Consider the following 15686-nt stretch of genomic DNA (forward strand, 5'->3'; position numbering starts at 1 on the left):
TAATCAAGCTTAGCGTTGAGCAACTGTGTCTTTGTTGAACACAGTTTATATTAACAGAGAAATAAGAGGTGAGCCAGTGTGTTAACTCACTGTGTGTGGTATAAAGTCTCCAGTGTCTCCTGATGGGGGCAGGGCGGTGTAGGGGGGAGATGATATTTTTTTCTTTAACAAAAAAGGAAGGATCCAATCTATCTCAAGACTCAGATGCCTATGACCTTATTCCAGAAGATTCTGATTTAGCCATTCTGGGGTGCAAAGCCATATAAGAAAATAGTCCGAGAGGAATTCTAATGCTCGCCACCCCTTGATTTAGAGCTAGTGATATTATAGACTTCAAATTATAAATAGAAAAAAGAAAAGACTTGGAGAGTTAAAGAAATCTGCCCAAAGTCACCCAGTTAGTTATCTTAGGCTGTTAAACTACTTTATCTTTACCACCCACTTTTAAATGGACTCTTATAAACATATAAATGACCAAACTATTGACCAAAAATTTTAAAAAGCAAGCATATAATAAAAGTAAAAACATAAAATTTTCACATTATAGCAAGAAATATAAAAACCTCAGTTTTTACAAATATGGTAGATAAAAGTACCTTGAAAAATATGGAATACTCAGTTTCTAAAATTCATAGTTGAACTCTCAAGAATATACATCTCTAGTGTCCTAAAAACAAACAGTAATCTGGAAACCCATAATAAATTAGATCTAAAGCCACCATTTCTTAAGGTATTTACCAATCCCACGGACTGGAAGTTTTAAGTTCAAACAAAAGAGAAAGACTTGGGCCTGAAAAAAGGTGGGATTATATATAAGTTACATAAAACAAAAGAGATAAGGGTTATTATGAACAAACCGTATAAACAAAAATTAATGGAACTACAAGGAAAAGTGGACAAAGCTGCAATCATAGATTTTAACACTTCTCTCAGTAATAAGCAAATGAAATATAGTAAAAGATAGATGATTAATAAAGTTTATCTAAGGCACATACATAATCCTTCTCAAAACACACAAAACATTTAAAATAGACCACGTGCAAGACTATAAAGCAAATCAAGAAACTTTAAAAGCATCTAGATCACATTCTCTAGAAATTCAAAGATACCTTAAACCAAAAACCCCTGTGCATCCGAAAATATTAAACTCATTGCTCTGGAACTCATGACTCGGAATATATCATATGGAAATTTCTCAAAGGTTAGAACTGTTCAAAATTAAAGCCACAATGTTAAAAAAAAGATGTGGGATGAAGCTAAAATTACTTTTAGATCTTCAAATGTTTCATAGAATATAGTTAAGTATGATATAAGACATGGTCTTATTGGGTTGAAAATCAGGGAAGTTTTAATACAAGAGGTAACAATTTGAGGGTCCTTGGAAGAGCATGTCAGGGAGCGGGAACAGAATGAACTTGAGACAGGAAAGCAAGAGGATATTCTGGGGAGACTGTGTGCATGAGTCAACTAAGGTTTTATCTGCTTGTGTTTGCAGAATCACTCTGCCTCTATGACCGAAGTTACCTGAAACGGCTGACGTGTCACAAGCTGTTTTTTTTTTTTAAATCACCCTCCAATTCAATACTTCAAGGCACACAGTTACTTGATGTCAAACTGTGAAGACAAGTATTATGTTTATCTAGTTAGAGGCTAATGTTTTGTACATTTTTTGTATGAGGAAGTGATGTAGCTTGCCCTGATTTTTTTTTTTTTTTTTTTAGTCAGCTTTAATATATTTATGCCAGAATTTTAAACAAAACTTTCTTCTTGTTCAGGTGTGCATTGAAGAACCACATTTATTCAATGGTTGATGTTGTTTTGTGATATTTGTACACAAGCCTTCTTTTCTCAGTTTTATAGACACTGAAATGAAATGATTCACTTTAATCTTTTATTATCACAGTTGCTGCCTCCTCCAGAATTTTTGAATTAAAAAAGAAAAACAACTTCTGAGTTGCAGGGAAGACAATGTTGCTTTATGGTAAATCGCAAAATCAACTGTGTAGAAAGAAGTATTACTTTGAAAAAGAACTTTTTCTGATTTCTTAACATGTGATTGCATTCTAAGTTAAAGTAACATTAATAAAATCAGCTAAGTTACATAAACAATGGCAGGAAATCCTGGATTTGAGGAATGTTGGGTATGATTCTTAGGTGATGGCCTCTCCTAGTTAAGAAATTCAAGATCTTTCTGCAATTATGTCTTTGGGCTGGCAGGTGACACTGCAGCCTTCTTTCCCCAAAAAACTGCCAGTACCAGCCTCCCCTGTCAACTCAGTTTTGTAGATCATATTGTATGGACTTTATATGAAAATGAATATTTTACAGTTTGCACAGTATTATTTTGCAGAAAGGGTATCAGAGCATCTACACCCTAGAGCCCCAGAGCAACAGCTTGACTTTGTGGCTTTTAATTGTTCCAGAATTTTAACTGCATCACATTTTTCTAGCATGGTAATAACTAATGTGTAACTTCCTTGCGAGCAGGAGCTCCCTTGTCTGTATCTATCAGAATGTTTTCTCGACACTTCCATGTTGGTTCTTCTTAGCTTTTTTTGTACATATTTTTTTTCTAAAGAAAAAAGTTATCACAAAACGTATCTTGGCTCGTGTCCTTTGTTTGAAGCTTCATCCACTGGGCAAAGGTATTTGAAGAGTCACAATGACGTGACCTCAATAAGTGTTTATCCTCCTCAGTTCCATGCCTATGGAATCAATCCTAATAGAGGCATGACTGATATGTCCTTTCATGAAGGAGTGTGTGTTTAGACAAAAGAATTCTTGAAATTAAGACACTCGGAGGCACGTTCTGGATTCCTAGCAAGCTACCTTTGTCTTCAGCTTGCCCATAGATACTTCTAAGGTGTCAGTAAAAAGTCAGAATCATTTTTAGGAAAAGTTACCTCTGCTAAAACTCATCCCCCGTCTCATTCTGGCCAAAACGTATTTGCACTTACATGTATATACACTCACACACATCTTTTGAGTGATGTCTGACTAAAAGTTGGGGAAGTGGGCAAGAAAGGAAAGTGTTGAAAGCCCTACTCATCCCCGATGCTACGTCACAACCATAATCTGGTTGTTCAAAACAAGGAACCCAGAGAAGCTGTGATGACCCCACGGCGGTGCTACATACGTCAGCACTGATATTAGAATCCACGTCTGCCCAACTCCTAATTCCATTCTTTCCACTACACCAAAATGTCTGCGAACCAAGTCCACATCTTCTCAGAGTTTTATCAATGTCATCTACCTACTTAGGTGGTACAGGGGATGGTGTAGCTGACCAAAGGACATCATGAAAAAGATGCATTCTAATTATGAGAAGGAATAATTTGCAAACTCTGAGGTTTCCAATCTTGTATAAACTACCTAAGTATAATGTTGCCCAACTTCAGAGTGATTCATCTTCTAAATATATTTTATAATTTTTTAACAACGGCAATGAGAGCTCAATTTCATTGTTCATAAGACATTCTGAAAAATACTGGCAGACTCTATTGATTTTGCATTGCCCATTTCTTATCACAATGGGAGACCGTCTAAATATCTGACTACCAGATATGGCATTTCCAAGAACATAAGTTGACCAAGTGAGGGTTACCCTTCTACTCTTTTCTCTGGTTTCGATCTGGAAGAACCAGTTAGAAGTGTTCTGAGATCTCTGGCCACAGACTCCAATTTCCTGGCCTTGATATGTTACTGATGACTTCAGTGAGTGAGGCTCCACAGGACACGACACTGGGGCACTTGGAACTAAGGACCATCCCTGGGCTCACATCCCTGGGATCACCGAGCCAGTCTGATTCCTCCCATTATGACAAGGCAACCTTAGTGTTACCCCTGATTTAGCCCCAAGTCATTTCACTGGCTTCACATTGATCTTGGAAGCCTGCCATTTGAGATTCATTTCTTAAGGCTAGAGAACCCCAACATGGGCCTTCTACCCAGGACAAAGCCCTCTGTGTAAGTAGGAGGAGTGGTCACTGTCACCTCAGGATGAATTCTGCAATGAGCCTTTCTCCCTCTTTTTAAAGAAAGCCCAGAGGAGCCTGAGAAGTCTGACTCACTGTAAGAGGGAAGCAGGAAGAAACAAAAGAAAGGCTGATATAATGTGTGGACATAAGCAACCTCATGAGACTGTTAGCCTCTGAGGATATTTATGACATCTTTCAGTTCTTTGATTCTGCACCGAGAATAGGATCTGACAGAGCCAAGTTTGTCAAATAGACAGATTCCAGGGTTCCACTAAATTTGTCTGAAGGAGACTGTGACTCATTGGGAAATAAAGAGAATTTGCATGGGGCCTGAAGGTAAATGAAAGATAAGTATATTTAGATACAGAAATAAGGGTGAGGAAACTGCACTCAGCAGTTATGAAGATGTGGGTACCTCTCTTGGTAAATTCTAGAGATCTCTCTAATTAGACTATAATAGACAGAAGGACTGTATGTAGCTCCAGTGAATCAGAATGCAAGCAGGCATAATCCCATATACAGGAGGAGGAGCAGACATTATTGGTATAATTTAAAGAACAGAAGAGACAGGAATAGCATTTTTGTTTCCAAAAAATTGCCTTGACTTCACTATTACATGCAACTACCAGAGCTTCGAGGGTGTTTAAGTGTCTTGGAGGCAGACACAAATACCAGATTGCCCTAGTTCGTTTTAAGGAGGTTGCCTTAAGGCTGTTACACTATTCTTGCCCTGCTGAAGTCAAGATGTGTACTAGAACTAGTCTGTTATTTACTGTCATCCCTTCTACTATCATGGGAATTTTGTAATGAACATCAAATCTCTTGCTTGCATCCTAGTTCTTGGTCCAAATATCCCAGGATTGAGTGATACAATCATTCAACAGGTATTTAATGAGCATCTATTATGTGTCAAGAGTCATGCCAAGAACTGGGAATATGCAACAAAATTGACCTACTTCTCACCCTTATGGAATTTTGGGTCAAGTGGAAGAAAAGGAGGACCACAAAACGTTTAGTGCTTTGAAGGGAGACCTGATTTAGATAGGGCAAGTGTTATGTCTTCTTTAAAGTGACATACACATTACAATGAGTTGGAGATGAACAGACAGAAAGTAGCCAAGAGAACATCATGTACAAAGGTCCTGGGGCAAAAACGAGTTTTACACATGTGAAGAACTGAAAGAAAGCCAGAGTGACACCCACTATCGGGTTACCTGTTCCAGGGGAAGTTTAGGGCCTGGGGCCCCCTACCTGTTGCCGAGTCCTTTGTGGGGGTCCGGCTCTTCCCTGTGTTAAGGCAGCCGCCAGCAGAGTGGCCTGTTGTTTTATTCTCCATTGTTCTTTTTCCCTAAACATGGTCCCTGCCATTAAAAATTTTAAAGGCAATTTCAGCAAGCTAAGACATAGGCATTCCTAAAGCCCCTTCCTAAAGCCCCTTCCACCTTTTGCATTTTCCTTTGTGTATTAGAGGCCCTCTGACCAATAAGTCATACTAACCATCTGTAAATTCTCTGGGGCCTTAGGGACTGTATCTGTATATGCCTATAGGCTTTAAAGATCCTCTCTAGAAATTCTGAAGGCTCCTCATTCCGTTTCTGTATTCCCTCCCGTGTTTCATTAAGGCTTCTTTGTTTCGGCCCCCTCTTCACAATCCTGCAAGAATGCAGTCTTGATAATGTCCAAGTTTGGGCCTATCCCCAGCATCACATCCCAGTTAGGATGCACTGTTGGTTCAGCTGTGCTGGCAGCATCCTGTATCGGGCCGCCAAGGGTTTCTGAATGAAGCTCACCTGCCTCCTCCCCAGCTCTATCCAGCACCATTCTACATGCTTCTGAAATGAGGAGGGTGGTGAATAAATTTTGAACACCGGCCCAGGTCGGGTTGTGGCTTGCAAGAAATTAAAAAATTTTTTTCTTCTCTTTGGGTCATCTGTATAAGTTGACATACTGTTTAATTCCAATTAAATCTGAAGTTGAAAAAGGAGAATGGACCCAGGTCAATCCCATCGGCTGTCCCATTTCAGCAGTCACACGTCCAGTGGGGACTTGCCTTAAGGGATTTTGCCCCACCTGACAAGATCAAAAAACAAAATCCCGGGCCTTTAACCCAGGTAACTCAACGGCTGTAACCTTTTATATTGTCTGCCCACATCCTGCCAGGTGGGTCTCCAACCCACGACCCGGTCAGGATCGCACAAACAACCTGGGCATAGGTGTGTTTCTTTAATGAGGTTACCCAGAAGGCATCTTCCAAACCCAAACACCCAAAACCAGTTTTTCACTGCAAAATGAAACTAAGTGCTGAAGGTTGGTGGTACCTCCCCAGAGAAATCCCAAGGACCGTCCCGTTACAAATGGACCAGGCAGCTGCTTGGATTCGTGCACAGGCTCTCAGCACCAGCAAGGGGCCGACAAACCAACAGGCAAAATTCCCATCTGGACTTACCTCCTGGTTGACCCACCAAATTTGTTACTGAGCCAGGTTCATTTTTCAGGAGGCACAGCAAGCCAAAACGCTGAGTCACCAAGGCTCGAAGCAGAGGTTTTACTCCCAAGGCAGCCAAGAGAAGAAACCGGAGAACAAACCTCAAACCCACCTCCCAGAAGGCAAGGGGCTGGGTTATTTATGGGATGACCAATAAAGAAGCAGGGAAGGCTGAGGCGTGGGGGCAGTGGGGAAAGGTGATTGGGAAAGGGTGCGATAATCGTGGTCCTGCACAGGTGTAGCTAAGCTACAGGCCTCTCCACGTTCAAAAGGTCACCCAGCGGACACTAGCACCTGCCCAGCTGGAGGGTCGATGGTGCTACCCTTAACTAGCTCAACTTGAACTATACACAGCTGAGACTCCAAGGTCCTGGAAAATAACTTAGGCAAACATCTTGTTTAGGCTAGGAGCTGCCTGGAGGACATGCAAGTGTTAAAACGACCTTGATTAATGAAGGCAAGTGAAATGGATTTGACTAATCATTACGCACAGTTTCAGATAGAACCAGGGGAAAAATAAAAGCAAGGAAATGCCATGAGAAAAGCATGTAAATACATTTTCGAATATTATCTTTATCACACCACATATAAGCTCCAAAAACATTTATTAACTGATGGTGGAATCATCACTAATTTGTGTCCAGAATTTGACATGCCCTACCCATACCCCATCTTGTAATCGGGGTGTCTAGAAAACCTTTTATTAGTTAAAATGTTGCTTGGTTAGCATGAAAAAAAAATTTTTTTAAAGGTGAATAGTGTATACAGATCATTGAATAAGCCATGGGAAAAGCCTGCTGCACAGTCCTGGTTCCATGGCTAAGATAACTTTTCTATTGTTGACCCATCTATATTTCCTCTATTGGTGGATTTTCTTCTCTGACCCAGTTTTTCTCATTCAGGGCAATGATGGACATTCACTAAACCTTTCTCCCTGAGGCCAGAACACACCTCTGGTTGGTCTGAATTTTTCTTTCTGTGTGTGTGGTATTATCAGTTAAAGTATTGTAAGGCCCTCTGTCTTTGAACTAGTCTGTCTTTTAATATTATGTGTTGAGTTAACCAAACTAAAAAATTATAAAGACACCACATCCAACCTCAATTATAGTGGAAGCCATAATATAACAGACAAGAGAAGATTGGATTATTTCATCCCTAGCTACTGCGGCCTGGGTAGATACTGCTGTCAGGTGGGTGAAATAATAGTTACATGAGTTTTGGAGGAAGACTATAAACTCAATCCCATTGTAAAGTCATCTATACTTGTGTGGGCTTAGGTATGTTAAAACTCCTCAAGCCTTAGTTTACTCATCTGTAAAATGGAAATAATTTAGTGACTACCTATCCTGTGATGGTTAATTTTATGTGTCAACTTGACTGAGCCATAGGGAGCCCAGTTATTTGGTCAAACATTATTCTGCGTGTGTCTGTGAGGGTGTTTTTGGATGAGATTAACATTAAATTCAACAGACTGAGTAAAATAGATTGCCCTCCCTAACATGGGTGGCCCTCACCCAATCAATGGAAAGCTGAATAGAACAAAAAGGCTGACCTTCCTTTAAAAAGAGGGAACTCCTCCTGCCTAACTGTTTGAGCTAAGACATCTGTCTTTTCCTGCCTTCAGTCTCGTACTGAAACGTCGGCTCTCCTTAGATCTCAAGTCTGCCCGCTTTTGGACTGTAATTTACACTATTAACTATTGTGGTTCTCAGGCATTCGGACTCAGACTACAATTACAGCATCAGCTCTCCTGGGTCTCCAGATTGCAGGTTGCAGATCTGGGGACTTAGCCTCCATAACCGCCTGAGCCAATTCCTTATAATAAATTTCTTTCTCTCTCTCTGTATATTTATCTTGTTGGTTCTATTTCTCCAGAGAACCCTGACTGAGATTTTGGTACTGAGAGTGTTTCTAAAGAAACAGAGTTTTAAAGATGAGTTTTCTGAATTGGTTCTGGCGTTTCTGGAACTGGCTCTTCAACCTGATTAGATTTAAAGTTGCTAATAACTCTATTTCAAGTAGTAAGGAGAATACTGATAGTCTATGGCATGACCTGGTAATGAAGATATGAAAAATATCACCACTGGATACTCATCAACCTCTTATAAGAAGCAAAGGGGGACTTCCCTGGTGGCACAGTGGTTAAAAATCCGCCTGCCAATGCAGGGGACATGGATTCAAGTCCTGGTCCGGGGAGATCCCACACGCTGTGGAGCGACTAAGCCCATGTGCCACAACTACTGATCCTGTGCTTTAGAGCCCGCAGGCCACAACCACTGAGCCCACATGCCACAACTACTGAAGCCCACGTACCTAGAGCCTGTGTTCCGCAACAAGAGAAGCCACTGCAATGAGAAGCCCACACACTGAAATGAAGAGTACCCCCTGCTCGCCACAACCAGAGAAAGCCCACGCACAGCAACGAAGACCCAATGCAGCCAAAAATAAATAAATTAAATAAATTAAAAAAAAAAAAAACTAAAAATAGAGCTACTATATGACCCAGCAATTCCACTCCTAAGTGTATATCTGGAGAAAACCATAATTCAAAAGGATGCATGCACCCCGATGTTCATTGCAGCACTATTCACAATAGCCAGGACCTGAAAGCAACCTAAATGTCCATCAACAGAGGAATGGATAAAGAAGATGTGGTATATGTATACAATGGAATATTATTCAGCCATATAAAGGAACGAAATAGTGCCATTTGCAGAGACATGGATGGACCTAGAGATTGTCATACAGAGTGAAGCAAGTCAAAGAGAAAAACAAATGTATAATATCACTTATATGTGGAATATAGAAAAATGGTACAGATGAACTTATTTGCAAAGCAGAAATAGAGTCACAGATGTAGAGAACAAACTTATGGTTACCAAGGGTGGGATGAACTGGGAGATTGGGATTGACATTTATACACTACTATGTATAAAAGAGATAACTAATGAGAACCAAATGTATAGCACCGGGAACTCTACTCAATGCTCTGTGGTGACCTAAATGGGAAGGAAATCTAAAAAAGAGTGGATATATGTATACGTATGACTGATTCACTTTACTGCACAGCAGAAACTAACACAACATTGTAAAGCAACTATCCTCCAATAAAAATTAATTTAAAAATAATAATTATTGATTGCAAAAAAATTAATATGAAATTAATGGGGTTGTCATGGAGAAAAGATGTAATGCATGCTAAAGTTCTTGTCTGTTGGGGCAGAAAAGTAAATATACCAATTATATCTCTTATTTTTTTATTATGAAAAATTTGCAAGCATACATAAAAGTAGAGAAAACAAATTTCACTATACCGATCATCTAGATATAATAATTTTTCACATTTGCCATATTCCTGTAGTATTTTAAAACAATTCCCAGATACTGCAATGCTTCACCTCTAAATATGTCAGTATGCATCTCTAAAAAGTTACTTTTTTACATAACCCCAATACCATTTTGACCCCTAACAAGATAACAATTTCATATCCAGTCATATTCCACTCATATCCAGATTTATCCAGTCATATTCAGATTATCCCCCAAATGTCTTTTTACAGTTACTTTGTTCAAACCAGGCCCACACATAGCATTTGGTTGATATGCCTCTTAAGTCCCTTTTAATTTTGAACAATCCCCCAGCTCACTCCAATGCAAAAAGGAAAGCAAAATCCCACAAAGTGAAAAATTCCAAATTTTTTCATGCAATTAACTTGTGAAAAGAGACAAGGTCAGTTGGTAATTAACTTGTGAAGAGACCAGGTTATAGAATGATGGACAATCTATGTTTGTCTCCTTGTAGTACCATTTAACTTGCTCACTAACTACCACATTAGTAAGAAGTTTGATCTAAGGGCTTGATTAGCTTCAAGTTGAACAGTGTTGTTAGAAATAGTTCTAAGTAGTGCTGGGCACTCGACATTACATCTTGTCATGAAACACAACATGTCAAATAGACCATTTTTTAGAGATGCTAAGTTTGATCAGTGGGTTCAGGTGGAGACAATCTGACCCCTCCATTGCAAAGTGAGGTTCCTTATAACCAGCAAGGTATCTACAGGATGATACTTTGTACTTTGGTAAAATTACTCTTGGGTTTAAGGGTGGGGGAGGGAGGAAGTAAATCAGAAACTATTTAGACATTAACAAAATGAGAACACTGCATATCAAAAAGCCAGGAAAACACAAATATGGCAGAAGGAATGAACTTATTTCAAAGAAGCATACACTGATGAATCAGGAAAAATTAGATTTGACCAATAAACAACCCAAAAGCTATTCTAAGAAAAGATTAATAAAATAGACAAATATTTAGCAAGTCAGACTGAAAGGAAAAGGAGAAAGCATGCAAATAAACAACAGGGGATATGTAAAACATTATAAGAGAAAAATGTGTTCCAGAAAATAGGGGTGAAATTCTGAGAAAATATAAATGACTAGGTTGGCTTCAAAAGAAATTTTAAAGCCCAAAATAGTCAATATGAGAAACTGATCTAGTAGAATTAGATGAATAAGCAAAATTAGTCCATTAATGAATGCAATTCACCACATTAACAGATTAAAGGAGAAAAGCATCATGAAAATGATAATAGCTAACTGTGATATAGAAATTGCTATGTGCCCGGCTCTCTTCTAATCAATTTAAATATAGCTCATTTAATTTCACTAAGCGCTCCAAAGGCACTTGAGCATTTAGCCCCACTCCTGATTAAAATTATAAAAAAGAAATATATTTTAGGAATAAAAAGAAGCGTCACTATTCTAAAAAAGAATTAACATATCTACTGGAAATCTCTAGCAAGAATTACCCTTGATGGTGGCATCAGAACTTTTCATATCAAATGTCAAATTCAACTCACAGTGGTTTAAACAGAAAATGATTTCACAAGTGACTTCAAAGTTCCAGGACGTTCATCTAGATTGGCAATACCTGGATCCAAGGTTTCCCTTACTGGGGTACAAAAGGTTATTCAGTTTGCAAGGGTATCACAATTTTGAAATAGCAACGTACCCTGGTGCATATAAACCAAGATTCAATTTACAAAAATTCAAAGCACATACAATTTTGTTAGAAATATTTCAGATGCACCTGATTCTTTGACTTTGTCCAATTTCCTTCCAGTTGGTTCAAGATGACTATGAATCTAGAGAAATCAGGAGTCCCCTCCCCCACCCACATCCCTGCCTTATCCAATTTTTTTGTCTCCCCTCCCCTATCATCACCCTTAGAGTGTGCTTCTGCTCTGAACAAGGTGTTGCCTGAAGAATTTCTGGATCTCTCCCCAGGCGTGCTCCTGGGCTGCCGCGTGGCCAGCAGGGTCCCCGCCCCAGAGCAGGGGGCAGAAGAGGCCGCGGCTCCAGGACGCATAGCACAGGGGCGAATAGGGCGGCTCTATGAGATGGCCCGCCCCGGGGTAGAGCAGCAGCCTTCCGCTGCTTCGGCCGTGCCTCCGCAGCTGGTCCAGGGCTTGCTCAGCGTACTCTCTGCTATTGAAGCATTCGTCATCCTCCCCTATAATGAAGAGGATCGGACCCTGGGCCTTTTCAATAGGAAGCACACTGTGTTGATTGAGTTCATCTCGGGGGTTCCCCTTGTAGTGACGGAGGCACAACGCGCCCATGATGTTGAACTCCATGCGCTCCGGAAGCGAGGGGATGGGTGTTATAAGCAGATCCCGGTACCGGAGCGGAAATTCAAAGATAGCATTGCACCCATTGATGCAGACGGTGGCTGCCACCTCCTTCAGGTAGCAGGCCATGGCCAGCCCGATCTCTGCACCTTTGCTCACAGAGATCACTCCAATTCCTGGCTTTTGGACCTGAAGGACAAAACAAAGGAAACCCATTACAGGACATTCTCTGAGAAGGAGCTGTCCTACAGGCCAGTACGCTAGTATGATGGGAAGAGTCTGAAAATGTGGGGTGGGAGTCCTGGCACTAAGGTTTACCAGCTTTGTGACTGAGAGAGAATACTACCTACTTACCCTCCCTAAGCCTTAATGTCTTATGGGGGTGATCATATGACCTACCTTGTAGGACAGTTATGAAGATTAAGTGAAAAAATAGAAATTAAAACTCTTCACCCAAAGCAGAGCTCTATAAAGGCAAAAAGGGTCTAATACACCAGCAACATTAGACATCACAAGAGCAGAGGCAGGTAAGATTTCTGAAGAATCAAATTCTTCTCTCCAGCTAGTAAAAGAGGTGTCCTGGTTTCTTTCAAATATGAGGTAAGTGTAATTCATATTTAAACAGCATTTTACAGCTACAAAGGATTTGCATATTCGTTACTCCAAAGGCTAATCCTGGAAGGATTGGGAGTGTAAAGATGAACGACTTGGATTCTGTAAAAAATTGAATGTCAGTTCCCGGTCCACCAGGAAAAGCGGTAGGTCACAGGAGGGAGTCCTTAACTTTGTGGTGGGCCGAGGGAGCAGAGGGAAGGGAAGAAGGCTGAGGGATGAATGAGGAAAGGAGGGGCATTCTGGACAAACAATAGCAAATACATAGTGACCCTGTGTGTTTACTTGGCTCACAGTTGTATCCCCAGCACCTTTCTATCATCAGAATCACCTGGAAAAAAAAACTTTTAAAATTTGAGCTTTCTGAGATCCAGTTTTTCGAGAGCTACTTCAGTAGGTCTGAGTGGGCCCAAGAATCTGATACTATAAAATATCCCCAAGGAAATCCAGTGTGCATCCACATCTGGGAACCATCCACGTGAGGAGTGGATTGGGAAGTGAGGGAGAAGGGCCATAACTGGAGACGGGAAATTGATTAATGCACTATTGCAGCATCACAGCTGAGCAATGATGAGGGACTGAAACAGCGGCAGGGGGAGTGAAGAGGGTGTGATGTGTTGAGAAAGAACCTAAAACACTTTGGGATGGGCTGAGGGTGTGGGGAAAGGAAGAGGGAAGAAACCAGATGGGCACAGGTGACGAGGTGGATTTATTGAGCATTTACTGTATGCTTGGCCCTCCAACAAGAAAACGGGGATTCAGGAAGTGTAAGTCCCGCTCAAGGTTACAATGGTATCAAGGGGCAGAGGTGGGAATTGACCCTCTTCTGCGGAATCTAACTACAAATTGAATTTTGGCAATTGCCCTTTCTCCTCATACAATGTCACAAATAGTTAAATTCGAAATGAAAAAACAAATTAACTTGAAAACATTTTACCTGGGATTTAATTCCTTCTAGGCAATCCTTTAAACAGAGCCAAATATGCTTAGGAAAATCACACATATATTTGATTATGATGACGATAACACTGAAGATGAGGATACCGGTGATGCTCCAATAGGAAACATATCCCATCTCTTCTTGAGAAGAGTCAAGGCTCCAGGAGAGAACGATGTAAGTTGGGGAATCAGGATGACTTAATGGTTTGGAGCAAAGACATTGCCCCAAGGGCTCTGTCACTTACTGGCCGTGGGGTGTTGGCCTCTTACTTAACTGAGATGGGTATGCCTTCTCATCTGAAAAATGAGGACCATGTCAAAAGTACTAACTTCACACGGTAATTATGAGCATTAAATGAGATATTGCATATAAAGTATTTAGCATAGAGTCTAACAAATAGTCACTTAATGTAAACATTAGGTGATATGATTGTTTTACCCTGTCAGGTTGAACTGTAAGAAATACCTGATATTTGAACATTTTGGAACTAGCAAATGAAGAGAATCATAATATACCCACCATTTATTGTCTTCTTTGTGCCAGTAAGCACTCAGCTGATCCTAATCAACCCAACAATCCTACAAGGCATGTATTATTATCCCCATTTTAACTCAACTGTGCTGTGCCCAAGTCTAAACAGACTGGTAATATAGGCAGAACGGACATTTGTGATTTTTTTTTTTTTGGCTATAATGTTGCCAGGTAAAATGAAAAGTATTTTAAATACCTTGGGATGAGCTAGTAGCAAGTTGGCAGCTTCCTCAAAATATTCCAGGTCCACCTCCTGCAACTGCTTGGGCAGGTCCGCGTAGGCAAAATATGCTAAAGCCAGCACTGCAAAGCCATGGGCAGCCAGAAGACTGGCCCGATATTCAACTAGACCCCCGATGCCCCCAAACAAATCAATGAGTCCTGGGAAAGGGCCTTCCCCTAAGAGCAAGAAAAAGAGAAGAGAATGAGATCAGAAAGAGTAACAAGAGGGTCAAGTAGGTAGCAGCAAAAATACAGGCTGAGCAGACTGAATTCCACCTTCACACACACAACGAAACGGCTTGTTACTTTTAAAATATTCTGGGAAATACTAGTTCTCCAACAGTTTGATGCCCTTTGTTTTTGTTTTTATTTCCATGAACCATGTCTTCTAGATCATGAAAGATTAGTCTCACCTGGAGGGAGGAAAAGGGCTCCTCGCACACGACCTTCTCGGATCTGCACCCGTTGCACCTCAGGGCTGGAGAACCAACGCTGCACCACCTGGCTGGCCCTGGGCTGAACCTCCCCTGACTTTTGTAAATAAACGGAGTCATACAGATCCAGAGTGATCCAAAAGGGGCTGTTCATCACATCTTTCTTAATCAGCCTCTCAAAAGCCTTCTCAGGCTTCAGAGACCAGAAGAGGCCCATCGGGTGGACCCCCACGTAGTGGCCTCCCAAGGCAGGAGCCTGCTTCAGGTCCAGCTCACCAGCCTTGCTGGCCCTGTAGAAGGCTCTGGACTGGTACAGATTCCCCTTCTCATCCTTCATAGATGCCATGAGGGTTACCGTCTGCAGTGGGGGCAGGCCTGTCACTCGGATGTGCACGGGCTCATCCGCGAGGGCACTTGCCGGGGTGGCTGTCAGCTGGAGCATTGGCAACCGGCAAAGGGACCAAGTGGTATTTCCTGCCCTGCAGTGGGAGAGAAAGCTCTGAGTTGGAGACTTCAGTTCCAAGGAAGAGGCCCAGACAAGGCTTATATTAGGTCTGGCCAAGGCAGATTTCTGGATACTAGTGCAAAATACACAGAACATTTGGAGTAGGGGAAATAGGGTGTGCAGACAGGACTCGTTATTCTCATTTTACATATGGGAAACAGGTTAAGCGACATGCTCAAAGTCTTGTAAATAATTAATAGTAGAACCTGAAATTCAAGCTAGGTCTGACACTACAGCCTCCTGTCTTATCCATTACAGCCCTGTAGGAAATCTTAGTTTTGTGGTTTTGAGTAAGTTGAGCTTCATATCTTCAGTTGAGATCATTCCCAGGTGACCTATTTCACTGGTGT

General features: G+C 41.0%; 2 protein-coding genes and 1 long non-coding RNA gene across 6 annotated transcripts in view; 1 reads left to right on the forward strand and 2 right to left on the reverse strand.

The window, feature by feature from the left end:
- Positions 1-2596, forward strand: part of PLPPR1 (phospholipid phosphatase related 1) — a 282374-nt gene extending 279778 nt beyond the window's left edge. For all 3 annotated transcript variants that reach the window (XM_059925194.1, XM_059925197.1, XM_059925195.1), the window contains one exon: positions 1496-2596. In XM_059925194.1, the coding sequence (XP_059781177.1) occupies positions 1496-1528 (33 nt within the window). In that variant the 3' untranslated portion in view covers positions 1529-2596. The remainder of the gene's footprint in view (positions 1-1495) is intronic.
- Positions 1-6526, reverse strand: part of LOC132367228 (uncharacterized) — a 108866-nt gene extending 102340 nt beyond the window's left edge. For both annotated transcript variants that reach the window (XR_009503732.1, XR_009503731.1), the window contains exons 1-2: positions 6424-6526; positions 5229-5338 (exon numbers count right to left, since the gene is read on the reverse strand). This is a non-coding gene — a long non-coding RNA (uncharacterized LOC132367228). The remainder of the gene's footprint in view (positions 1-5228; positions 5339-6423) is intronic.
- Positions 6527-9751: 3225 nt separating this feature from the next.
- On the reverse strand, positions 9752-15337 carry LOC132367907 (acyl-coenzyme A amino acid N-acyltransferase 2-like). The gene is made up of 3 exons (XM_059926511.1): positions 14811-15337; positions 14372-14574; positions 9752-12281 (listed from the first exon to the last, which is right to left on the reverse strand). Exons 1-3 carry the CDS (start codon positions 15271-15273, stop codon positions 11688-11690), a joined length of 1260 nt encoding a protein of 419 aa, XP_059782494.1. The 5' UTR covers positions 15274-15337; the 3' UTR covers positions 9752-11687.
- Positions 15338-15686: the final 349 nt, after the last annotated feature.

This window comes from Balaenoptera ricei, chromosome 6 (assembly GCF_028023285.1).
Source record: "Balaenoptera ricei isolate mBalRic1 chromosome 6, mBalRic1.hap2, whole genome shotgun sequence".
In the NCBI taxonomy this organism is placed as follows: Eukaryota; Metazoa; Chordata; class Mammalia; order Artiodactyla; family Balaenopteridae; genus Balaenoptera; species Balaenoptera ricei.

What these genes read in the sequence shown, in the direction of transcription:
- LOC132367907 (XM_059926511.1), bottom strand. Translation starts at nt 15,273, where the DNA reads ATGCTCCAGCTGACAGCCACCCCGGCAAGTGCCCTCGCGGATGAGCCC. An exon ending in AGCCCTTTTCCTCCCTCCAG is followed by an intron (nt 14,575 to 14,810) that starts GTGAGACTAATC and finishes TCTTGCTCTTAG; the next exon opens with GGGAAGGCCCTTTCCCAGGA. An exon ending in TGCTACTAGCTCATCCCAAG is followed by an intron (nt 12,282 to 14,371) that starts GTATTTAAAATA and finishes TTTGTCCTTCAG; the next exon opens with GTCCAAAAGCCAGGAATTGG.